This window comes from Sphaerulina musiva (assembly GCF_000320565.1).
Source record: "Sphaerulina musiva SO2202 unplaced genomic scaffold SEPMUscaffold_11, whole genome shotgun sequence".
Lineage (NCBI taxonomy): Eukaryota > Fungi > Ascomycota > Dothideomycetes > Mycosphaerellales > Mycosphaerellaceae > Sphaerulina > Sphaerulina musiva.
Genome location: NW_016017393.1, coordinates 1,153,437 through 1,177,162, shown reverse-complemented (window position 1 = coordinate 1,177,162; position 23,726 = coordinate 1,153,437). Strand labels below are relative to the sequence as shown.

At 51.6% G+C, this 23,726-nt stretch overlaps 10 protein-coding genes and 1 non-coding gene across 11 annotated transcripts; 6 read left to right on the top strand and 5 right to left on the bottom strand.

The window, feature by feature from the left end:
• Nucleotides 1-497: 497 nt before the first annotated feature.
• SEPMUDRAFT_120946 (uncharacterized protein) lies at nucleotides 498-992 on the bottom strand (the record flags this gene model as incomplete). Its single annotated transcript, XM_016901647.1, has 1 exon — nucleotides 498-992. One exon carries the CDS (start codon nucleotides 990-992, stop codon nucleotides 498-500), a length of 495 nt encoding a protein of 164 aa, XP_016757182.1.
• Nucleotides 663-2,469, top strand: SEPMUDRAFT_151906 (uncharacterized protein). The gene has a single exon (XM_016907116.1). The coding sequence runs from the start codon at nucleotides 1,190-1,192 to the stop codon at nucleotides 2,183-2,185; it is 996 nt and encodes a 331-aa protein (XP_016757181.1). The 5' UTR covers nucleotides 663-1,189; the 3' UTR covers nucleotides 2,186-2,469.
• Nucleotides 2,470-3,018: 549 nt separating this feature from the next.
• Nucleotides 3,019-7,979, bottom strand: SEPMUDRAFT_144829 (ATP-binding cassette transporter ABC1; the record flags this gene model as incomplete). Its single annotated transcript, XM_016903083.1, has 5 exons — nucleotides 3,019-5,025; nucleotides 5,083-5,959; nucleotides 6,031-6,153; nucleotides 6,218-7,006; nucleotides 7,072-7,979. The coding sequence occupies 5 exons, from the start codon at nucleotides 7,977-7,979 to the stop codon at nucleotides 3,019-3,021; spliced, it is 4,704 nt and encodes a 1,567-aa protein (XP_016757180.1).
• A 2,187-nt stretch (nucleotides 7,980-10,166) lies between these two features.
• SEPMUDRAFT_93496 (uncharacterized protein) lies at nucleotides 10,167-11,285 on the bottom strand. The gene has a single exon (XM_016910619.1). It carries the CDS (start codon nucleotides 10,426-10,428, stop codon nucleotides 10,180-10,182), a length of 249 nt encoding a protein of 82 aa, XP_016757179.1. The 5' UTR covers nucleotides 10,429-11,285; the 3' UTR covers nucleotides 10,167-10,179.
• SEPMUDRAFT_136371 (uncharacterized protein) lies at nucleotides 10,167-11,291 on the bottom strand (the record flags this gene model as incomplete). Its single annotated transcript, XM_016902771.1, has 1 exon — nucleotides 10,167-11,291. One exon carries the CDS (start codon nucleotides 11,289-11,291, stop codon nucleotides 10,791-10,793), a length of 501 nt encoding a protein of 166 aa, XP_016757178.1. The 3' UTR covers nucleotides 10,167-10,790.
• Nucleotides 11,292-11,533: 242 nt separating this feature from the next.
• On the top strand, nucleotides 11,534-13,566 carry SEPMUDRAFT_151904 (2,3-bisphosphoglycerate-independent phosphoglycerate mutase). Its single transcript, XM_016907115.1, has 2 exons — nucleotides 11,534-13,078; nucleotides 13,136-13,566. The coding sequence occupies exons 1-2, from the start codon at nucleotides 11,724-11,726 to the stop codon at nucleotides 13,347-13,349; spliced, it is 1,569 nt and encodes a 522-aa protein (XP_016757177.1). The 5' UTR covers nucleotides 11,534-11,723; the 3' UTR covers nucleotides 13,350-13,566.
• An 877-nt stretch (nucleotides 13,567-14,443) lies between these two features.
• Nucleotides 14,444-15,729, top strand: SEPMUDRAFT_53074 (uncharacterized protein; the record flags this gene model as incomplete). The annotated part of the gene is made up of 2 exons (XM_016909254.1): nucleotides 14,444-15,297; nucleotides 15,369-15,729. The coding sequence occupies 2 exons, from the start codon at nucleotides 14,444-14,446 to the stop codon at nucleotides 15,727-15,729; spliced, it is 1,215 nt and encodes a 404-aa protein (XP_016757176.1).
• An 893-nt stretch (nucleotides 15,730-16,622) lies between these two features.
• Nucleotides 16,623-16,704, top strand: SEPMUDRAFT_t75. Its single transcript has one exon. It is a non-coding gene; the product is annotated as a tRNA-Cys (tRNA).
• Nucleotides 16,705-17,152: 448 nt separating this feature from the next.
• SEPMUDRAFT_73493 (calcium/calmodulin dependent protein kinase) lies at nucleotides 17,153-19,205 on the top strand. Its single transcript, XM_016910027.1, has 2 exons — nucleotides 17,153-17,589; nucleotides 17,643-19,205. Exons 1-2 carry the CDS (start codon nucleotides 17,340-17,342, stop codon nucleotides 18,554-18,556), a joined length of 1,164 nt encoding a protein of 387 aa, XP_016757175.1. The 5' UTR covers nucleotides 17,153-17,339; the 3' UTR covers nucleotides 18,557-19,205.
• Nucleotides 19,206-19,712: 507 nt separating this feature from the next.
• Nucleotides 19,713-22,128, top strand: SEPMUDRAFT_151901 (glycoside hydrolase family 32 protein). Its single transcript, XM_016907114.1, has one exon. The coding sequence runs from the start codon at nucleotides 19,749-19,751 to the stop codon at nucleotides 21,693-21,695; it is 1,947 nt and encodes a 648-aa protein (XP_016757174.1). The 5' UTR covers nucleotides 19,713-19,748; the 3' UTR covers nucleotides 21,696-22,128.
• A 39-nt stretch (nucleotides 22,129-22,167) lies between these two features.
• On the bottom strand, nucleotides 22,168-22,767 carry SEPMUDRAFT_111524 (uncharacterized protein; the record flags this gene model as incomplete). The annotated part of the gene is made up of 1 exon (XM_016900920.1): nucleotides 22,168-22,767. The coding sequence occupies one exon, from the start codon at nucleotides 22,765-22,767 to the stop codon at nucleotides 22,168-22,170; it is 600 nt and encodes a 199-aa protein (XP_016757173.1).
• Nucleotides 22,768-23,726: the final 959 nt, after the last annotated feature.

Here is a 23,726-nt window from a genome sequence, read left to right as displayed (position 1 = left end):
GATGCAGCCAACCCTCAATTGGTGATGCCGCCAAGTGGCCGGTGAAGGAAGTCACGCTCCCCAAGTCCCGTCGCCAGAGACTTGGGGCTCGTGCGAGACAGTGGCGGTCCGGCTACTGCTCTGTGCTCTCTGCATTCTCTGCACAAGTGTGCAAAGAGAATGAGAGGGAGAGAGTGTGTGTGCACACCCTCGATCCCAAACGAGGCGACTGGTAGTATTGAAGAAAGTCGGAAGGTGTCCTCAATTCGCTGCCTCGCATCCATCACAAACTTTTATGGGTATGTAATAATCTGTCACTGGTTTTACTTATCGCGAGGTCCGATCGTGCATGATCGTCACCAGGAAGCCAGTCTGGAATAGATCTAGGAGGTACCTCCTAAGAGGGAGAGGTACTACAAGCATTGCGGAAATGCTAAGGAGAGCCTTTTCCCGAGCTGGAACATACTCGAGCCTAGCAACAGGACGATGATGATTCTCAGCGCTGCGATAGGTCGACTTCAGCTGCCAATACAAACACAGGAACGAAGGCCTTGGGCCCACTGGAATTTGGTGGTTGCGCATGACGAGCATGGTTCATGCTTGGGCTCCTCGCGCGCAGTCGACCAGGACCGGGTCACTGCAGCTTCGAAGCTCATACTACATCCATAGTTTTGTCGCGGGTGTGACAGTATACCGGAAACGGGGCAGGTATTGCCAGTGCCAGAGTATCGGAAGAGTGTGCTCGGCTGCCTGGACTTCTCGTCTACCAAGTGCCTCCTACTAGGTTCCTGATGCACTAAAAGGGCAACGTGCGACAGTGCGACGCAAATGCAATTCTCGCCAGTCCAGTCCGTCCATTCTACCTGAAATCTGGAGACTATGGATACCCACATGCTCGTCCGCTTATGGTTCGTGAATTGCCCCGGACCAGGATCCTGGGCACCAAGAACAGGACCGGTCCACAGCCACATTGCTACAACCATGAACCATCCCCCGTTGGTGGCGAATGGCATGGGCGCGTTGGACCCGACGCCGTGGTTGTGGTACTGACACCAAATTGGAGCTCAGCCTTCTCGCGCCGGAATTCCCATCAATGCAAGACGGGCGTTGTGCGTGCTACCTTACAAGTACTCCTGCCCCACTGCCAGCCATCTCGAGACTCTGAACATGGCATTGCACCGCACCATTATTGCTCAACATCACGACATTGATGATGTTCTACGCAGCCTTCGAACAGACCATACCTGCTGCCGACCACCACCACCAGCACCAACACCACCATCTCCCTTCAACCAGCCTGGGCCGGGCTGATGACTACTGGTACAACAACACCAACCCCGTGCCTTCTTACACATGTCCATACGACACCACGCAACGTCTCTGCTTGGCGAAGCTTACCGATGAAGATGCGTTTCAACAATGGCAATTACTTCAAGACGACGCTCCCGCACCAACACTAGAAGAAGTAGAAGGAAAAGAAGAAGTAGCACTAGAACAAGACGAAGACGTCCCATCGTCGTCATCATCATCATCATCAGCCTTGAGCAATCACTGTTGTCGGTTGAGACTGGGCCCACTCGTCCCTCTCCACGAAGATGACACCAACGACATTGATCCTGCCACTACTACTACCGCTCCCTCAACATCATCGTCGTCGTCATTCTCCCCTTCATCATTACAACCACCACCAAAGAAGCGTGCCCGTTTCCTGGTCGTATACGAACAACCACTCTCCGACACTTCCAAACCACAACTCTATCAGGACATTCCCGTCCTCCTTGGTCCAGCCGAAGATGCCGTTGCTGCTCCTGCTCCTGGCGATGATGATGATGATGGCAATGACGATGACAATGATGATGACAATGATAACGATCACTCATCATCGTCATCGTCGTCTTCATCTTCATGTCTCCACGTTCTCAAATGTCTCATCGACTCCGCCGTCTACCAAAATGATCGCAGTCTCCTCTGGTTATCTGCCTGGCCGACCCGAGAAGCTGCAGTGAGATATGTCCAGTCTATCGATCGGACTGTCGAAGATCGAGTGGATTTGGTAAGGATTTCGAGGGATTATGAATCTTCTTCTTCTTTTTCCTCTTCTTCTTCTTCTGGTGGTGGAAGTGGTATTGGTAATGGCGTTGTCGGTGTTGCCATGTCCGGCTGTGATGGATCCCACACTTGTTCCACAGAAACTTCTTTGAAGTAACTTAAAGTACCTGCCTACCTACCTACCTATTAGGTCGGTCATATTTGATGGGAATTGTGGATGGATGGATGGATGAAGAAGATGAAACTTATTTATTTCTTTTTATGTGGATGGGTTAGTGGGTGGCAGTATTCTAGCGTTGATTTGTGTTTGCTTACTAGGTACCTACTACCTATGTGTTTTTGTTTTCTCTTTTGGTCTTTTTGGGAGAGGATTGTTGTACCTTATTGATTTGATAGAGCGATTAGCCCGCCCAATTTTTTCCGTAATTGATGAAGCCATTTCAAAATCCATTTCTCACTCCAGCATGGAATTGTCTACAGTTTATCCTTTTAAGTGTGTTTTTCGAGTTGAGGAAAAAGACTTTGGGGGCAGTTTTTCTTTTGAGCGTAAAACTACAGGTACTAGGTAGGTACTACCTACTTTACTTGGGTAGCTTACTTAGTTGTAGTGTTTTTATATATATATATATATATCCTTTTCCGTGAATACAACAATCGATATCCATGGTGCATGTATGTATGTGTGTATGTATAAGGTAGCAGTGCTCATAATAAGAATTGAGTGAAACCTAGTGGAGTTACATGTATTTCTTTTTCTTTGAATGGGTAGGGAGGTAGGAGGTAACTAACCTCCTAGGTACATAGGGAGAAAGGACGGGAGGAGATACACGTAGAATTGAAGCTCCAACAAACCCACACAAATCAAATATGATCAGGTATGTACCTTCTTTAATGATTTACGAAAGAAGACAAGAATAAAAAAAAACACATCATCATCCATCATACTTTTCTTACCAATTTGCTCCATCTGCCTACCTACATTTTTCCTTCTTATATAATCTGAGCATTCCTCTTATTCGTATGCACCCTTTGTAAATTCGCCGTCAAATAATCACCCGCCACGCCCGTCATCGTCGGCGATCGGATTATACTCCTTCTTCGTGCCTGATTCGCCCCGGGACTGCGCGCATTCGCCTGGTCGTCATCTTCATGGGATTCGGTAGGCTCCATTTCATTCGGTGGGCCCTGAGGTTTGGTTTCGCTGTTTTGTCCCGACTGTGCTCCCTTGGAATTCTTCTTGGACTTCTTCGATGTCTTGGTCTTTTTGCTGCTGGTTCGGACGCGGAAGAACCAGTACACTAATACGGCGACCGCAATGTTGAACACGATGTATGCGAACAGGAAACCGAAGTTTCTCCAGCGTTGGCTCCAATAGATGTTGGATCCTGCGAGGAAAGTGTCTGCGACGCTGGTTTGGCAGTAGGCGCAATCGGCAGTGGCATCAGGGTTCGTGAGAGTCCCCGGTGCTGTGGTGAGGTATGATTCCATCCATTGGCCGCAAGTCTGTCCCGCAGGTGGTTGGAAGACACTCAATTCCACGTCAGAACAGGTCACTTGTCTGGAGTGCAGCATTGCAGCTGCCATACCCGCAACCCAATACGTGAAGAAAGAGACACGGTACATGAAGATCCAGAACCCGGGGAGCGCCTGGGGAGGCTGCATGACACCGTTGAAAATGAGTGACATGGCGAAGAGGAATGTGACGATGGCTCCGGCAGTTTGTGCGTCCGGTAGAGCGGCAATACACATGTGTGCGAATGTGCCCGCGTAGACGAAGAGGACGACGCAGAGCAAGAGAACCAGGCCTTGCCGTTCGGAGGCTTGAACGCCCACGATGGGGTAGTAGAAACATGCGTACACGACGAGGCCAGAGAGGATTTGGTATGGAACCTCGACAACAATATTGGCAATGAGGAAGGCCACCCAGGAGTAGGATTTGCTGGGCCGTTCGCGAACCTCGTAAAGAGATCGCTGGGTGACGAATAGAGGCATGATCTGCTGCACCAGGGTCGAGAAGATGGTGGTGACCATGAATAGACCGTAGATGACGTTCTGCATGCCTTGAAGTGTACCATCGGCTTGATAAAATGAAAACCCAATGAAGAGACCAGAAGCAGCACTGAGCATGAACTTGGCTGCGATGTAAGCGGGCATCCTCCAGTACTGCTGGAAGACACGGTACGTGACCTCGTAGAGCTGAGTCGTAAACGGCATAGCGAACTCCTTGTGAGCAGATGCATCTTCGTCCGGATCTTGGGCTCCTTTGCGCTCTTGGTGCATCTGCTCAATTTCCTCTTGTACTCCTTTGGCCTCATTGCTGTCTTTCCAGATCTGGAACCAGTCGGTGCTGAAGTCTCCAACAATTTCAAGCATGTACTCGGCTGGATTCTCGTCATCACCACACTTGCGTGCACCATTGCGTTCGAAGTAGTCCAGGAGTGTTCTCGAGTTCTTGCCGATGTTCCCAAAGTAGACTGTCTTACCACCTTTGCGTAGGAACAAGAGCCGGTCAAACTCTTGGAAGAGAATGGCAGAAGGTTGATGTATTGTGCAGAGTACCGCCTGACCGCTGTCTGCAAGCTTACGCAAGAATGCGCAAATAGCCCAAGAAGACTGCGAGTCGAGACCAGAGGTAGGCTCGTCCAAGAATAACAGGAGCTTTGGTTTCGCAGCAAGCTCAGTTCCGATAGTGAGAAGCTTTCGTTGTTCCACGTTCAGTCCTTCACCGGGCACACCAACAACGGCCTCTGCGAAGTCCTCCATGTTAAGCATCTTGATCACATCTTCCACATATTCATACTTCTCCTGTTTACTAACACTCTTTGGTTGACGAAGCATAGCAGAGAACCGAAGCGATTCACGAACAGTAGCGGTATCGAGATGGAGATCTTGCTGCTGGACGTACCCAGTCTTCCGTTGAAAGGACGAATCGAGAGGTGCCCCGTTGACAAACATATCACCTGTGATGACGCCCATTGTAGTGCGTTGGGCGAGCACCTAATTATCATATTAGCCTTTCGAAATCATACAGAGGCAATGAATTATTCCACTCACATCAAGCAAAGTAGTCTTTCCGGCTCCAGAAGTACCCATGAGCGCCGTCAATGTTCCAGGCTTCACGAAACCAGAAACGTCGTCCAGAAGTCGTCGTGTTTCGTCCTTGATTTCAACGTCATAAGAAACATTTTTCCACGTGAAAATATCCGTCTGAGGCGGGATCACGTTGACGTCGCCAGCACCCTCTTCGTTCTGGCTGGCAACCTTTTCAGGCGCCTGCTGCTCTTCATCATTGGCCTTGCCCTTTGCCATGCCCTCCATGTAGTCGGGGACATGTCCGCGTCTGAAGACCAGAACTTCAGCAGTCGAAGTCGTCTCGGAGTTGAGTTCGACCGTAATGAAGTACAGCAGCATCAATGCGATGAGGAACCCAAGCAGAATGCCGAAGTTTCTCCAGACGTGCGAATATGAGTATCTGTACGTCTCATTGATGTAAGCATCTCCGTTGACGAAGGCCTGGCCTTCCACGGCGCCGGTCGTGGCACAGATGAATGTATTGCCACTCAGATTAGGGTACATAGGGACCCATGCGGAGCATGCAAAGTTTCGTCCATGAAACTCGTTTGCGATGAGGATCTCGAACGCGTAGAAGACCGGATTGATCCATCGTATCCAGCCGAACCAGTCGTGCATATAAGGAATGGGGACGACGAAACCCGTGTACACGACGATGGCGAGAATGAGGACACCAGAGAAAGCCATAGCCTGAGAGACCGTCTTTGTAAGAGCCGCCATGGTTCGGAAAGCAGCCGCCATGGTGAACATTGTGATGAAGTTGATGAGGAAGAAAAGGAAGAATGGTCCGGGTTCGCGTCGAAGTCCTGCGAGGAAGTACAAGGTGACATTGAAACATACCGCGAAGATGAACTTCAGCCTGTGATTGGGTCAGTGCTCGGACAAGCTCGTTTGCGGTCTCTCATTAATGTATCTAGGGAGTGAGCTCACGGTATATCAAGAACTATACCTGCTATCGCTTCGGTTGCAGGATGATAGAAGGCATAGGACTTGTGTTTCTCAACCATGGGTCGTTGCTCGTAAAGGCTGTTGATTTCCGAAATGGCAGTGAGACTGTGCTTCGTCAGTCGTAATCCATCATATGGGTGATGGTATGGGTTGTGCCATGTAGACTTACGCATTGAGAAGGACAGCAAAGAAGAGCGTAGCACCTTTCGCGGTGAAGCCCACAGTAGCATTTGGCGTGCCGTAGTAGACGGACCCAATGATCAGAGCCATGATGATGTTCGAGATAATAGGAGTAAATGTGGAGGACTTGTCGTTCCAGATTCGCTGGGCTTGTCGTCTGGCATTGAGCTTGATTTGCATGAAGACACTGACGACGTATGGCGACTTGGGACGTGTGTGTTTTGCTTGTGATTGATTCTTGTAGTCGCGGAATTCTTGAAGCTCTCCATCTGAGCTGGCCAGACTAGACGCGTGCTCCTCAATCTCTTGATGCAGTTCCTTGTATTCTGGACTGTTTTCCCAGTACTTCACGAAGTCGTCGGGGGTGCGTGGGATCTTGCCATCAAAGCCATCCCGCGATTTTCTCTCGGCAGGATTGGTAATCGAGGTGAGGAAGTCGCCCGTTGTCTGTCGAGACGGACAATACCAGCCCATACGCTCGAAGTACTCCTTGGCTTTGGACGCCTTGCCGAAGAAGATCTCACGGCCTTCGTACAGCACGATAGCCTTATCGAACAAGTCATAGATCGCTTGACTGGCTTGATAGATGGCAACTGCATGAGCAGAGCCTTCCATATCAGCAGCAAGTCTCATTGACTTGACGAACGTCAACGCCGTAGCTGAGTCAAGACCACGTGTCGAGTTATCCCAGGCCGCGAAGGCTGCGCGTGCGAGAGCCATTTCTGCAATGGACACACGCTTGCGCTCTCCTCCTGATACACCTCGCACGTAATCGTTCCTGAATATACGTTAGTACACAAGTCATGGCCACGTTTTCATGATTGATCACAGCTGTCGACTCACCCGACCTTGGTATTGTAGGTATGGGAAAGACCGAACACCGCCATGATGACTTGCGTCAGGTGCTTAACAGCGTCCTTTCGTGATTGCCCGAGCGGTCGAGCTTGGGGCATACGGAGCGCCGCGGCGTGCTCCAAGGTCTCCCCGACTGTGAGATGTGGGAAGTGCTTGTCAACCTCCTGGTTGTAGATGAGTTCTCCCTTGAACTCCTTGATCATCTGCTTTTGAGGAATGCCGTTGTATGTAATATCCGATCCATCATCGAGATGCAGGCCATGTAATTGTCCTGTCATAGATTTGAGCAGGGTACTGCAACCAGAGCCCGGTCGTCCAAGCACGATAAGAAGCTCTCCGCTCTTCATAATGCCATCGAAATTGTGCAAAATGTGGCGTGGCGTCTTCTTGAGGCTGTAGGTCTCGGGTCTCAGAGGCGCCATAAACATGCTGCCCACATTTTTCTGCAAGTTGAGCGCCGCCCCAGAGCCGCTCACGTTGAGGTTCTTGAAGACAATGCCTGCACGCTTGAGCTTGAGATCTTCTGCATTCATGAGTTGCAGAACCTTCTTTGTCCATTTGTAGAGATCAAATTTTTCGCTTTTCGGGTCAAATACTTCGTTATCGAAATCAAGACCATCAATAGTTCCCTTCTTTTCCAAGTCCCCGCCATCTGCTGCGCTGTGACTTTGACTACGTTGTGTCACAAATGATTGCCTTGTCTGTGTAGCGATTCTGCGAAGTGTCTCTTCTTGTCTGGGGTCGAATGCCCCTACGCGCTCATTACTGATTTCTGAGCTGCTGTATTTACGGTCGATCTCGTAGCCTGCGGGCTCCTCGGCAGCCTCTTTTCCCTCTTCTGTGATAAAAGCATTATGCCGATGATCCACATATGGTGTGTTCTGTTGGAGTGTCATGGATGTGGCGGTCGAGTCCGAATGACGGTTCAGGGCGCCACCATGGGGCTCCATTTTCATCACTTCTGTTGGGTCTGTGGCCCTAACAGTCTCCGCGGGGAACGTCTCGCACCGATCCGGGAACTGCTCTCCTTGGTGTCCAGTAGGCAATGCGAGAATGTCGTCAAGCCTGGTTGGGTCATAGTCTGCAACAGTGGGGGCAGCATCATTTATGTGATCTGGCCTGCCTGTTGACGCCATTGCGTTATGTACAATGCTGAAGGCTCTGCGACTTGCACAACACAACGTTCTGTCAGCAGCAGAGAGGGCTGCTTCGTCAGAGAATTCAGGAACACGCAGTCTCCGTTTTCGAGCACACACAAACACTGCCCTCAACGCGGCTGAGGGGTGATCAACAGAAGCAGAAGCAGAAGTCGGTCGTGGAGACGCCGAGCACCGTCGGTCAACCGATTGATCCCAGGTCTACCGGAACGCACGCAGCAGTCCTGGAGCCGCAGCAGTCCTGGAGCCGCAGCCGGGGCGGATGTCAACGTGGCAGGCGTGGAAGAATGTGGTGTGGGTGGGCGGGTGGACAAACCGGGAATGAAGAACAACGGCGTCCGACCTCTGTTTTCAACGTTTCATCCTCTAGGAGGTAGCGGATGTGTGCGGCCGTGGAGCAAAACATGGCGCTTTCATTCTTCTGGTCCATAGCATCATCATCATCATCAATCAATCACCACAGGCGTCCAGCTCATCTTTACCACCAAAACAGCGGAGCTTGGTGTTAGAGTTTGTCCCAACCTTTGCAGCTACCTCCTAGAGCACGCCTTGGCAACTTCTCTCGCGCTTAAGTGGATGTGTAAGTTCCAATTTGCAGTCTCATACGATGGCGGCGCAACAAGCATCGACTACCTCCACAGGAATGTGATTATTGCCATTGTTGGGGCCTTCTTCCGCGGCCGAGCACTGCAGACTCACGTGGCCCACGATTTCCATTGCTTGGCAAGCAGTAGGAGGTAGCATATATTTATTCATTTTTTCTGTGGCGCACGCGTGCCAACAGGTGAGTGTGATGGAGTGGTGCAGGAAGCGGCACGCTTGCACAATTCGATTGTTTGGTTTCTTTTTCTCGTCGCCTACTGTTTGCGGTCGCATTTCATGAAGCCGAGTCTGTCCGTCCGTGCGTGCTGAAGGACGGGAGCAAGGAGTGACTGCGACTCAGAAATGCACAGTCATCCCCCAGCGGCTGATAGACTCATCAGATCATTTGGGGTACAGACATGTGTAGACTGTAGTATATACTTACCTCTACGTTGGTCGACCATACAGGTGCATGTAGTAAGCAGCAATGGGAAGGTCCCGGCATGCGATACCGTCGCCACCTGCCGGACTGTGGTTGATAGGTAGCACCTACATGTACCTGTAAGGTAGTTCGTACCCATTGAGATTGATGACGAGGGCAATGACGAGGCCGAGCAATAATGTACTGTAGTTGAGCAAAGTCAAAAATGCAAAGCCAAGGTACCTCCTAAGGTGAGCACATGGTGAGAGAGCGAGAGAGAGAGTGAGAGAGACGGGCAGCTCTAGAGAACCAGATGTGTCCCCGCGGCACGGCACTTTCCTGTTCGGCACGGAAGACGCACCTTTCGCACTTCATTTATACCTGATAAACTATAATAGTGCAGCATATACAACATGTGCAAAATGGGCGAGAACTGTACCTTTATTCTGCCCTTGTCCCGTATGCGGTACATGTAAACAAGGATCAAAGCAACATGAGGTGCACACAAGACTCTGGATACCTTAGCGACAGGTTCGCTCGGTGATAGCCGGGTTTCTCAATCAGGAGGTACCTAGCTACCTCCGTGCCTTACCTACCTACCTCCGTAGGTAGTTAGTATCACTACAGAAAGTCTGCCACATTTGTTTTGACGACTCAGATTGGGGGCGGCCGCCCGCAGACTTGGCCCTCCGCGGAAGACTGCTGCCAAGAGATGTTTCAAACTAGGTACCTTACATGTATGTAGGCTATGCCTCGTCAAAGAAGAACCTCATCGAACAGAAGCAAAGGCCGGTAGAGTAAGGTTGTAGTAAGGAGATACATCAGGTACCCTAGCATCGGCTGAGTAGCTCCTTCTACCTGTTGTGTCTTAGATGGTTTCAACAACCTGCTATTCAGTGTTACTACCTCCTACTGCAGCCTACCTTATTCTTGCATCTAGGGGGTATTGCCACCTTCGTTCGTGGGGTGGTCTGGTTGCCTTCTCTGGCTTCCCTCGCCCAGGTCTCGTGCACAACTAATGCATGCGCGCCTTGCGATGGTAATCTGAGTCCAGTACACAAGCTTCTTGGCATACCTTTTCTTCGCAACGATAGACTGACCTCCGCGCCCCTCCATGCTTTGACATGGTCGGTGACCAGTCAACGATTCCTCTCGAACATGCTCTCGCAAGCTCTGCAGGCCCATCTGCGAACGATTTTAGTCAATACGCTTTCTGATGAAGCGTTCATGAGAGCCAGATCGAGAGCCGGATAATGCTCTTAGCAGACCGATGGCACAACGCTATCTCTCGACGTAAGACTCTTTTTTTTGCAGGAGCTTGCCACTTCGAGTACGCGGACAACGTCATCTTGTTTGTGCCTGCCCCGGAAGAGAGCGATTGAGGATCCCGTCTCTGGCTGTTGACGAGCTCTCAGCGTTAAGCTTGCCATTACACTTGCCCTTCACACATCTCATGGCGTTGATAGAGGGTAGCGAGTAAGCCGCGGTCAGATTGGCACGATGATTGGCACGGCGCCGGCTGATCTTGGTGGCCTCTCGATAACCTCTCAGCTTGCACTCTGCACTCTCGACTCCATCTCCTTCGCAACTTCAGCCAATCCCCGCAGCATCTGCTTCTGCTGTCTAATCCTGTCCTCCAACTCTTCAATCTCCTCTTCCTGCTCCTCGACTGTCCTGTCCACGTCGGGCAGTCTCTCTACACTTCTCAGCGCATCCCGCATGTCGTCCTTGATGCCTTTGATGAATACGCCTTTCTCATTCTTCTTAGGCGATTGATCTGTTTGTCCGACGAGCGCATTCGGCAGATCTTTGGGGTTCAAGGGTTTAAAGGCGTCGCCGCGATCGTAGGCGGTTGCGATACTGGATGTGTTCTCGATGTCATGAAGATGTAGGTCATCGCCATGGAGAGGTTTTGCGTTAGGGTCGGCATCCACCCGCGCGAGCAGTTCGTGCAGCTTGGGAAGGATGTCGAATGTGCTAGGCTCAGGAAGCTTCAGAGCGGTCAGCGGGGCATTGGTCGTGGTCTTGATGGGGTGCTTGAGAGCCATGTTCGACATCAACCTCCGTCTGCTATGGGTGCCCTCCGGAGATGCTCGCTACACAATGCGAGCGAACGCGGCAAGAAACACAAAGTGAACGTGAATGGAACGGGGAGCGTGGAGTCGTGAATGGAGAAAGCTCTCGGACCCCTGCGGCGATCATCTTGGCGCGGCGACCGATGTCATTGCAAAACGAAGGTGGGATGTGACGGATCTTTAGTTTTGGTGGGATAACTTAAGTCAACAGTTTCGGCGCATTTAGGGAAAGAAACCGAGAACACTCTTCCACCTGACGTGATAACAAGGTGAAGTGCTCCGTCTTCTTCACAGCGTTCACCCCGACATCGCCTCTACCGAGATCTCACAAAGACCTTGAGTCAAACCGCAAATCCGATCCAGGATAGACGAAGCAAGCAGCGGGGTTCATTACAGTGCTGCATCATGGTTCAGGTTAAGCAAAAGGTTGCTCTGATATGCATTGACGGCTGGGGTATTCCCGTCGAGTCCTCTGATCCACAAGGCAATGCTATTCTCAAGGCCGAGACACCATGGATGGACGAATTTGCCAAAGAGGGCAGCGACAAGGCTCAAGGGTACACGGAGCTTGAAGCGTCCTCTCTCGCAGTCGGTTTGCCAGAGGGCTTGATGGGCAACAGTGAGGTGGGGCACTTGAACATTGGTGCTGGCAGAGTCGTCTGGCAAGATGTCGTCCGTATCGACCAGACCATCAAGAATGGCGAATTGAACAAGGTTGAGAACATTGTAAAGAGCTTCACACGCGCAAAGGAGGGCAACGGTCGTCTACACTTTGCTGGTCTTGTCAGTGATGGTGGTGTTCACTCACACATCAACCACTTGAAGGCATTGCTGAAGGTCGCAAAGGAGATGGGTGTGCCAGAAGTGTACATCCACTTCTTCGGCGATGGACGCGACACAGACCCCAAGAGTGGCAAGGGACACTTGGAGGACCTGCTGGCGTACACCAAGGAGTTGGGAGTGGGTAAACTGGCTACCATCGTTGGTCGTTACTACATTATGGATCGCGACAAGCGCTGGGAGCGTGTCGAGACCGGTCTCAAGGGTCTGGTGACAGGAGAAGGTGAGGAAACCGATGACCCAGTAGCAACCTTCCAGAAACGCTATGACGCTGGTGAGAACGATGAGTTCCTGAAGCCAATCATTATCAATGGCAAGGAAGCACGCATCAAGGACCACGACACCGTGTTCGTCTTCAACTACCGTTCCGATCGTGTCCGCGAGTTCACTCAACTGCTCGGCGACCAAGACCGCTCACCAAGACCGGACTTCCCATACCCATCCGACATACAGGTTACTACCATGACTCGCTACAAGACCGACTTCAACCTGCCCATTGCGTTTGCTCCCCAAGTCATGGACAATGTCCTCGCAGACTGGTTGAGCCAACAAGGATGCAAGCAGACCCACATTGCAGAGACGGAGAAGTTTGCGCATGTTACATTTTTCTTCAACGGTGGACAGGAAGTTCAGTACGACAACGAGGACCGTGAGCTGATTGACTCACCCAAGAGTGTTGCCACGTACGACCAAGCGCCGAAGATGAGCGCCATGGGTGTTGCTGAACGCATGGCGGAAAAGATTGGCGATGGCAAGTACGAGTTTGTGATGAACAACTTCGCGCCTCCGGATATGGTCGGACACACTGGTGTCCTCGATGCTGCGATCATTGGCTGTGCAGAGACTGACAAAGCAATTGGTGTTGTGTATGAGGCATGCAAGAAGCACGGCTACACGCTCTTCATCACATCTGATCACGGGTGAGCGAGCTTATAGTATCGACTTCAATGCGATGGCATATGCTAACTCCAATATAGAAACGCCGAGGAGATGCTTACGGAGGAGAAGACACCCAAGACATCTCATACCACGAACAAAGTGCCTTTCGTGATGGCGAATGCTCCTGCGGGCTTCTCTCTCAAGAAGCAAGATGGTGTGCTCGGTGACGTGGCACCTACTCTGCTTGATTTGATGGGCCTCGAGCAGCCCAAGGAAATGACTGGGCACTCACTTCTCCAGCGCAAAGCTTAGAACGACGACCAGCTGCCGGGATTAGAGGCATGCGATAGATGACCAGTACAGAGTTTGAAGTTCACCAGTGAGGTGGCGATCCTTTGGGATGAAGCAGACAGAGACAGACGAGAGTACTAGAAGGATGCTGCTGTTGTTTGTGTCGGTCTGTATCTGACACACCCAGGCACCTGAGGTGATCAAAGAAATCAAGACGATCGACCAGTACATTTGGCACATATCGTCCCTCGACTTTGCACACCTGTGATCACGTCTCACCCACGACAGAGGCACGGGACCCGTGGGACCCGACATATCCGACTGGGGACTCTCACATATGGATTTTGTTCGCCTTCCACGCGTCCCTTCTTCTGTCCTGTTTATTGCGACATGCTTCACTCATCCGCAATCTGGCGCCGTTGCTGACATGACCACTGCAGCGACGCACTCCACAGCTCGACGAACACATGGTAAGACGATACATGTACCTTAGGTACCTGATGTAGGCATGTCCCGTCGTGTCAAGATGGGAGACAGGTGCGAGCGATCGATCGCGCGCCTTCTGCCACATATGCAGCTTCCCGCTATTGGCGCTCCTGCCTGCGGTTTGTGCGGTTCGACAACGTAAGTTCCTTCCTTTGTGCACGACACCCTCTTGCCTCTGAGGTCTCGTCTGATCGACCCGAGGCCACACGTGGAGGACTATCTTCTCTTAGTGCCTGACTAAGGTACATTACCTACATTTACTGCCACCTCATGTACCGACGGGACTGGCACGAGCTGGGATCACGCTCCCTCGAGCCAAGAACGCCCACCATCACCACCTTGTGAACCACATACAAGGTTGTAGGTAGTAGTCACTAACAAAGCATGGAACTCTCGAGAGCACCTCCTACCTGTAGCTGGGCCTCTCCCTTTCACCACCTGAACCTCTGTCCCAGACACTCTCTGTCTTGCTGCCCCCACGAGCCAGACATCACGCGACAAGAATGGCTTTTCTCGTCAAAGATGTCCTGGACGTCGGCCGCCGCGCTGCTGTTGATTTCTTCGAGGGCCATAGCATCAATCAGGACGCGCCTCATTCACCAGACGTACCAGAAGATTTGCGAGCCGTAATGCCTGACCTTTTCGACCGTTTCCCAATAGTCCTTCCATGGAGCAGGCCGGAGCCTGTAGATCCTGCTCTTCACAGCGTTTGGATCTTGGATAATACGGCCTTTCGCTCTCCTCAACCCGGCGATAAGCGACCTGATCTGGGAAAGCTCAGGAGTGTCAAGGATACGAAGCCAACGAGGATCAGTCAGGATGGTGGCAGTCCGGAATCTGTGCGTGGTGGAAGTGGCTGGGAGGCGGAGTTCGTGGCGTGTTATTTCATCAGGAATTCGGGGCGTGATATATCGCGAGTCGTAGCTGGTATTGCGCGCGAGCTTCATGTCAACGATGAAGACATTGCAACGAAGAAGCGTATCGCAGATCGTGTGCAGCCGTTCGTCGATACTGTACTACCGAAGCGAACACTGCGCATCTCGATTGATAATACCGAGCAGCAGACCCTGGGTCCCTCTGGATATAGTGGGATATCTGCTGGTCTCCACCAGCTGCACTTTGCACCCGATGCTCTCCTTTCTCCATTTGCTTGCACGCCTGTCAACGTTCCCCCGCCCTTTGGCCTGCCAGCAGTGACTGTTCCTGCAGAAGAGCGAGGCTGGGCAGTCATCTCTGACATTGACGACACGATCAAGGTCACACAGACTCCCTCTCCGCTTGGGATACTGCACACCACCTTTGTCGTCGAAGATCCTGAGCCTGTCGCTGGTATGCCATCTCTTTACGCTCACATCCAGGACATCTTGCAGAACCCTCCATTTTTCTATCTCTCGGCCTCTCCCTACAACCTATATCCATTCCTTCGCAGATTCCGTGAAGCACATTACCCACTGGGGACTATCATTCTTCGCGATGCTTCCTGGTAAGAGCTAGTTGATCATTACTATTCATTGCGTCTGACAAATGTCGCTGATCGTGTCTAACACATTGTAGGCAGAACCTTGGAGGACTGATCGCTTCGCTCAGTCAGAATACGCAAGAATACAAGGTCGATCGCATGGTGAAGATTCACTCCTGGTTCCCTCACCGTCGCATGGTCTGCATTGGAGACAGCACTCAGAAGGATCCAGAAGCCTATGGCGATGTTGCGAGGAAATTTCCTGGTTGGATCCGCGCCATTTACATTCGTCGTGTGTCTGGAATCGCAGAGATGGACGAGAAAAGCAAGAACAGCAACGAGCGGTTCCAAAAAGCCTTTGAAGGACTCGATCATAACCTGTGGCATGTCTTCGATGACCCTAGTGAACTGGCAGAACGCGTGAATGTCCTTCAACACCGAGAAGGGCGCCAGTGAGTATCTGTTTGTTCTTGGGGGTTTCTGATTGCTGTATTGTAATTACCGCATGTCGTTATACTGCAGTCTACTTTTCTACGTTGTTTTTCGCTCGTGCTTTTGTGGTGCCATCACGCTTCGCATGTATTGGTGGTCGTCTGCCGGAACGCTAATCACCAAGTCAACAGTGTTTATGACGGACCAGAGCTGAATGTGCTGAAGACGTGGTCCTGGTAGATTGTGCAGCGAGTGGGTGCTGTTGTCCATACGGATATTTCAATGTTACGCGGATATTTTATTCTCCCTTTTCGTCTCTTTTCTTCGCCTGCATTCCTTCTGTGTTGGTGCTCCCTGTGATAGTCGTTCGTCCTGCGTACCAAACGGCAGTATTTCTTGATGTACGGTTGTTCAAGCGCAAAATGTGACCCCGTACCTTATGATTGGCCCCATACATTTACAGTATGCCCAAGTTTCACGAAAATCGATAAATCAGAAAACGGTGAGTCGCACCGATAATATCAAAGAAGGCTATTCTAGTCTACTAGCATACAACAACCAACGATGAAGGGGATCTCCCCGTACTTTGAGCATCAAGCAAGCAGGCTACATGTGCAGGTATGGGTAATGTCATTGACGTCCCATGACTTTTAGGTAACCCTAAGCATGGGACCTGTCGACGGAGGAATAACGACCACTCTCCTTCATCTCGAGCTTGAGAAATCTCAACTATATATGCTAATAACACCAGTGAATTCACGGTGACGATGCTCTACCAGGCATCACTACAGTATAGGGAGGGTTCCATCTCAGACTCCCTTCTCCCGAGACGATGATCAATGATCAAGCCTATATATTCAATAATACCGACTCGATCACATGATGTAATGCTGTGCGTACTCTGCATGCGAAACCTGGCAGCAATGGTGTAGTGGTAGCACATGAGATTGCAAGATTGCAGTTATCTTAGGGTCCGCAGTTCGAACCTGCGTTGTTGCTGACTTTTTGTTTCTCTGTGCATTTTTTGGCCTGCTTGAATTTGATTTTGCGACGTGGTTTTGTCTTTTGACGAATCTAGGCAACGGGCCCGCTATGTGATCGTCTTCAGGTACACAGTTGACCCTCGTGGGGAAGTTGCTTCTGTTAGGAGGTACCTCGACAGGGTGTTCGGTACGTACTGACTCGGGACCGCTTTCGGCGGACCATGAGCTCAGCATTTCTTGGTTGCGCTGTCTCATCCGCCCAGAACGAGAAACGTACATCTGACTCTATACCTTGCTCTACTGATCTCCCACGCTGTCACCAATGAGAACAATATGATCACCTTGTATATGTGATGGCTGCGGACGCCAGACGCCACTGCACCACACAACGGGTGGCAGGTACAGTACCTTAGCTTTCAGCTGAGGTGTGGGGTCACAGAAGTACCTCCTAGTTCTAGCTGAAGCGCACTGCGTGAATGCGACCAACACTTCTGTAATCTCAACAACACATTCACAGCACAGCATCGCGCAGAACTCGTGCACACACTCGGTCGCTCGGCCGCTCGCTCTGATTCTCATTTATTGCATGCAAGGTGTATAGAGTCGACCGACTGCGACGCAATTGAGCATCTCTCGACCGATCACCGCGGGATGGCGCAAGCGCAAGTCCAGCCTTGCAGGTACAAGACTGGGAAGACACTCGGCGCTGGCTCGTACAGTGTCGTCAAGGAGTGCGTACATATTGACACGGGCCGATACTATGCTGCCAAAGTCATCAACAAACGCCTGATGGCGGGTCGCGAGCACATGGTCAGGAATGAGATTGCAGTGTTGAAGAGGGTGTCGATGGGCCACCAGAACATTTTGACGCTCGTGGATTACTTTGAGACCATGAACAACTGTATGCCGAAGGTCAGAGAAGGGCAGAGTAGCTTCAGACTGACCTGGTGATAGTATACCTTGTTACAGATCTCGCGCTCGGCGGCGAGTTGTTCGATCGCATTTGTCGAAAAGGCTCATACTACGAATCCGATGCCGCCGACCTGATCCGAGCCACACTCTCTGCTGTCGCCTATCTTCACGATCATGGCATTGTCCATCGCGATCTGAAACCCGAGAACTTGCTGTTCAGAACGCCCGAGGACAACGCTGATCTGCTTATCGCGGATTTTGGACTTTCGAGAATTATGGATGAGGAACAGTTCCACGTCCTGACCACCACCTGTGGGACGCCTGGATACATGGCGCCCGAGATATTCAAGAAGAGCGGGCATGGAAAGCCAGTCGATGTCTGGGCAATTGGCGTCATCACGTACTTCTTGCTCTGTGGATACACACCCTTCGATCGCGACAGTAATCTGGAAGAGATGCAGGCCATTTTGGTCGCAGACTACAGTTTTACTCCACTCGAATACTGGCGCGGCGTGAGCTTGACTGCGAGGCAGTTCATCAAGCGCTGTCTGACCATCGATCCGACGAAGCGCATGACGGCGCACGAAGCGCTCTCGCATGAATGGATTGCTGGACCAGACAGCGGACGTGGAGGGGAGGATCTATTGCCTATAGTCAAGAAGAACTTCAACGCTAGGCGCACGCTGCACAAAGCTATTGATACTGTCAGGGCTATCAACCAGCTACGTGCTGGCGGAATGGGCATGATGGACGGTGCGCTTGCCACGAATCCCGATCGTGTGAAACCGAAAGATGAAGATGTCGACATGCAGGATGTGCCTGGTCCCGAAGTCGTCGTTGATCCACGAGGCAATGCCAAAGGGCAGACAATGGCGCAAATTGAAGAGCAACAACGAAGGACGCAGCAGACCATAGCAGGTCTATGGCAAAAGAAGGGCCAAGGCCAGGCTACGTAGGACGATCGTCCTGGCTGTTAACTGACACCCGAGGCGCCTTGTCGCGGAGTCCAAATCGGCTCGTCCGGAACGTGAATTCCACCTCAGGAAAATTTGTCTGTGGTCACTGGTCGCGTGTCGAGGGAGGCTGAGGGTTGGATCGAGAAGGCATACTATTCTGTATCGGGCAAAATCGATGGAGTACCCATGATGATCAGCTCATCCATGCGACCGATTGATTCACGGCTGGTGAGACATGAGAAGAAATCTTCGAAGTCCTTTTACATTCTTCTCTTTGACTAATTCGCTTCATGGGTCCTCTCTAGCACGAACATTCGGCGAGTTCTCGTCAAAGTCATAAAAGCGGCCGCTCTTGCTTGCCTTGGCGTTCCGCTTCAATCTATGGATGGCTTGCATTCATCACTCGTGTTCTCTGCGGAGTCTGCGCTACGCATGCTTGGAAGCACAATACTGCACTACTAGCTTCTATAGAAGCCTCTGTTGGCAGCGGGAAGCATCGGGAATCCATCAAGACTCCGGTAAGCGTGCAGCTACAGCTGTAGGCACTCCTCGATCTATGTTTTTTTTTTCTCAAACCCATGGGATTGGCGTCAGAAACTTAGTCCATGAAACTCTGTATGTGTAAGCCTTCCAATGCCGACAGATTCTGGCCTCCGACATGACGCCGCGTATACGTACCAATAAGAATGTGCGGTGACATGTATCTGTGCGATGAAGCCATATTTTGCCATAGATCTGGAGGCGGGGCGAGCACACCTCATTCCCGACCCGAATAGTCCCAAGAGTCTTGTGGTGCTTGGAGAGTGTGCAATGGCAGTAATCGGTCCGAGGAGCCAGTCACCCCGCCAATGACCGGTCTCCTGGACCCCTGCACTCCGAGTGGGAAGTGGAGAAGTTGGGGCTTAGCGCTGGCATTTCGCGGCTGACATCACGTTTTTCTGCTCGTCGGCGTCGTCGTGACATCTCATTAGTCTTCTCACGCTTCTTGCCTGCAACACACCGTACCCGACCTGAGGGACCGGGCTCGACCCCAAAAATTGGTTAGTGCTCATCGCGCTAGATGCCATCATGCGCGTGTTCCAGAGGCCCGCGGTCCCTCATGAGGACGAGCAGGAACCCCGGTATATGATGTCGCCGTCCCAGCCGCTGCCGTGCTCGCCGTCTCCGTCAAAAATCACTTCCATCGACCATCATGCGGCCTACCACTTCTGCGGTGGCCTTCTTGGCTGCTCTGCCGTTATGTTGTGCCTGGAGCGTACCTGCTTTAGAGAAACGCCATTACCCAACAACACCGCAGAATGAATCCTGCTCGTCAATCACCGCGGCAGAAATCAGGTCCATGGGCAACAACACCCTGTTCACTCGATGGAGACCGACAAGCCACTTCCTGGCTCCAGCAGGATGGATGAACGATCCATGCGCCTTCATGTACGATCCTGTGCGCGATGAGTACCACGGGTACTACCAATCACACCCAGAGCACATCAGCTGGGGCAATATCAGCTGGGGAGGCGCAAAGAGCAAAGACTTGATTCACTGGGAGGACATAGGTGGTTGGCAGGGCAGAGAGCCACTGTCTCTTTCACCCGGTGCCAATGGGTCCTACGACCAGCTCGGCATCTTTTCTGGTACTGCCCAGCCAGTCAACCTTCAAGGTGAGCAGGACGGCACGCTGCTCATATTCTATACTGCAGTGAGCTACCTCCCAACGAATTGGAGATCGCATTACGAGCCAGGCACGGAGACTCAGGCTCTCGCTCTGAGCCACGATGGTGGTGAGACTTGGGAGAAGTACGATGGGAATCCAATCATCAACGCCACAACGGAAACAGCACCAATGAACTGGAATCTCACTGGTTTCCGGGACCCATTCTTTGAGCCCGTTCCAGAGCTGGACGAGCTTCTTCAGGTGGATGAGCCACATTACTATGCTGTGTATGGATCTGGAATCAAGGGCGTTGGACCACGTATACCTCTGTGGGCAGCTCCTGCTCGTGACCTGACCAGCTGGACCTTTCTGGGAGCCCTGTGGGAGCCAGTCGCCAACACTTCCGTTGGTCCTGTATTAAGCACTGGTAGTTATGGCTTCAACTTTGAGGTGTCCGGATTCTTCCCACTCAAAGACCGTGCTGGAAAGGATCACTGGTACGTCAACATGGGTACCGAGGGAGGCAACGTTTCTTTCCACTCCTCTCCACAGTGGTCGCTCTGGAACGAAGGTCATGTTGTGCGCCGTGAGAACGGCAGTGCTGAGTTCGTGCCGTTGACTGGAGGTGCTGGTGATTGGGGTCTCGGCTATGCTCTGACCAGCTTCAACGATACCAAGAACAACAGACGTGTGCAGTACGCGTGGTTGAAAGAGGACAATGTCGGCGACGGTGGCCTCTTCTCGGCCAACCAGCAAGGTTTCCAAGGCGCTCTCTCGATTCCTCGTGAGCTCTTTGTTCATGAAGTGGACCACGTAGTCAACACAACTGAGCTCACAGAATCCAAGACTGCCATTGTCGAGAACGGCACAGCTCGTACGCTCGGGGTTCGCCCACTCGACGATGTTGTAGCAGGTCTCCGTAACGGCTCAACGTATGCTGCCTACTCGGCAAAGACCTACAACGAGTCCACCATTCTCAGCCAATGTGCAACTTCGCACATGGAGATTAAGACCACGGTGAAGAACGCCACTGGCCCTGTTGGTCTCCGGATTGCCGCCTCAAGCGATATGGAAGAGTATACGACGATCATGTACGAGCCTTCGAACCACACCATCCTCGTGGAGCGCCTCCACAGCTCCAACGTAGTGGAGTTTAACAATGAGACCATTACGGGCTACTTCCAGCCTTACACTCTTCTGACCACCAACCAGACGGAAAGTCTCACGTTCGACGTCTTCATCGACGGCTCGATTGTGGAAATATATGTCAATGAGCGTTTCGCTTTGACAGCGAGAATCTACCCCAGTAAGAGCTGCTCCACTGGATATGGTGTGTATGTTGGCAAGGGTTCGACTGCCGAGTTTGATATTGTTCATGCATGGGTTGGCACGGACAATGCTTGGCCGCAGAGACCGGTCAATAGCTCTAGTCAGTTGGTATGGGATACTGTGGAGGAGACCAACAACCGCACGTGGTGGGCCGGAAACTAGATTCCTTCGCAAGGCGTGTGCTGTAACACGCATACCTGGTGTGAGGGAACTGTCAAGGCAAACGTAGCGGAGGAATGAAGCCATGCGCTATGAGTTACATATAGCCTAAATGTATGGCCCTGTACTACCTACTATCAATGGACGACTGTTGGCTGAATAAAGTTCCACCCTCGGACGGACATTTCTCGCTGCTGGTCGTCAGCACTGACCAGGTGCTGATAAGTTTCCGAATCATCTAATCAAAACATACCGCCGTTAGTGAGACAACTGCTAAACTCCTCGAGCGAGAGGGCACATGTCACATGTCAGAGAACCCCAGAACACCACCACCACCACCACCACCACCACTAGGTACTACCTTACTCCTCATCCTTCTACTATTACAAGCCGCCATTACCACTCATCTACCAATGACCAACCACCAACCACTTCCAAAAAAATCTCCCACACATAAACACAATCACACAAAAGTCTATAACCCCACCATTCCCCCCGCGACAACTCCCCCCAACACAACTGCAACCAAAACCCTCTCCCAAACCATCATCGCCGAAGAAACTCCCTGCTGCCTCTGCGCACCACTTCCCTGTTGTTGTCCGCTATTACCCCCCTCCGTCGCAGAAGCTTTAGATCCACTCTCCTTGGTCCTCGTCGCCGTCCCTGTAAGAGTAGTAGTATTTGTACCGGGCATCATTGTTGTAATAGCAGCAGCAGTAGTGGTAAAGCGCGTCTCACTCGCAGTCAAAATTCCAGTGAAAATTTCGTTGCTGGGCAGGCTCGAGAAACTTGTTAGAGCGGCGTATGTGGAGCATAGAGAGTTGTTGAGGAGGGTTGGTTGGGGGATGTCGTTGTCGCTTTGGTTTTCTTGTGCTTGTTCTTGGTTTTCTAGAGGGGCGCAGACGACGATTTGGTCTGGGTTCGGGTTGGGGGTTTCGATGGGAATGGGAGGGAGGGTGGTTTGTGCGTATTCTTGTTGTTGTTGTTGTTCTTGTTGTTGTTGGGCGAGAACGCTTGCGGTGAGGAGATGTAGTCCGAGGGAGGTGGCGAGGAGTTGTGGTATTATGGGTGTCATTGTATTTTCTTCTTTCTTGATCTAGTGGTTGTGGTTGGAGAAATGCTGTTTCTGTTTGCGGGTGCTGGCTGGTGGTGGTGGTAGTTGGTAGTCGTTGTGGTATTCAAGTTCCGTCTATTTTACAAACATGTACCTGTAGTTCTTACCTCGTGATCTGTTTATATGATTTGAAGGGACGACGGATGAGATCACAGGAGATCTCTCGAACCTCGCACCTGCGTCATAAATACTCAGGCATACCATGCTGTTAATGAGGTTGAAACCTTGTTGTCGATGCTACCGGGTTCAATAGGGCTTGATGGACAACCATGACATGGAAGGCAATCGTGAAACTACGAGGCTTGGTCACATCCACGGGGACGAGGGTTTTCGCTCGTATAGATTACTGATCAGGTGCGCGGAGAGTCGGAGACTGTATAGCATTAGTGTGCGCACTGGTTTAATAGCGGCGCAGGCTTCTCCTAGAAGGAAGGGTCAACGGTAAGGTACATGTAAGGTAGGAGGTAAGCCTGGTAAGGTACAAGACTACAAGTACCTGTAGCGTTCAAGGTGAGTGAGCACTGTCTCTTTTGGGAATTGCTTTGGCTTTGTAAGTTTGTAGCACAGGCCCTTTCGTATTCAGACTGAACTCGAAAGCGCTACCAGAGCATATACATATAAGTGCTGACTAGATAATGTCTGGAGATGCGTCTCGGTCATGTGGGATGAGGTGAGGTTGTTGCACGCCGAGCTCTGCGAGTCAACCATCGTGTACTACTCACGCTCATCGACCTGGTTTCCTCCATACCTACTCCAGTTCTTGGCAGGGCTCGAATTGGCGCGGGAACGGCCGTCCGGAGCGAAGAGTCGGCACTTCTCCTCCAGTGAGATTGACTTTCGACCCTCTGACCGCCATTGCTCAGTCTCATGCGCTTTTGCTATCAGCAGTGCCTCTACAGGCGCATCATTGACAGGCATGA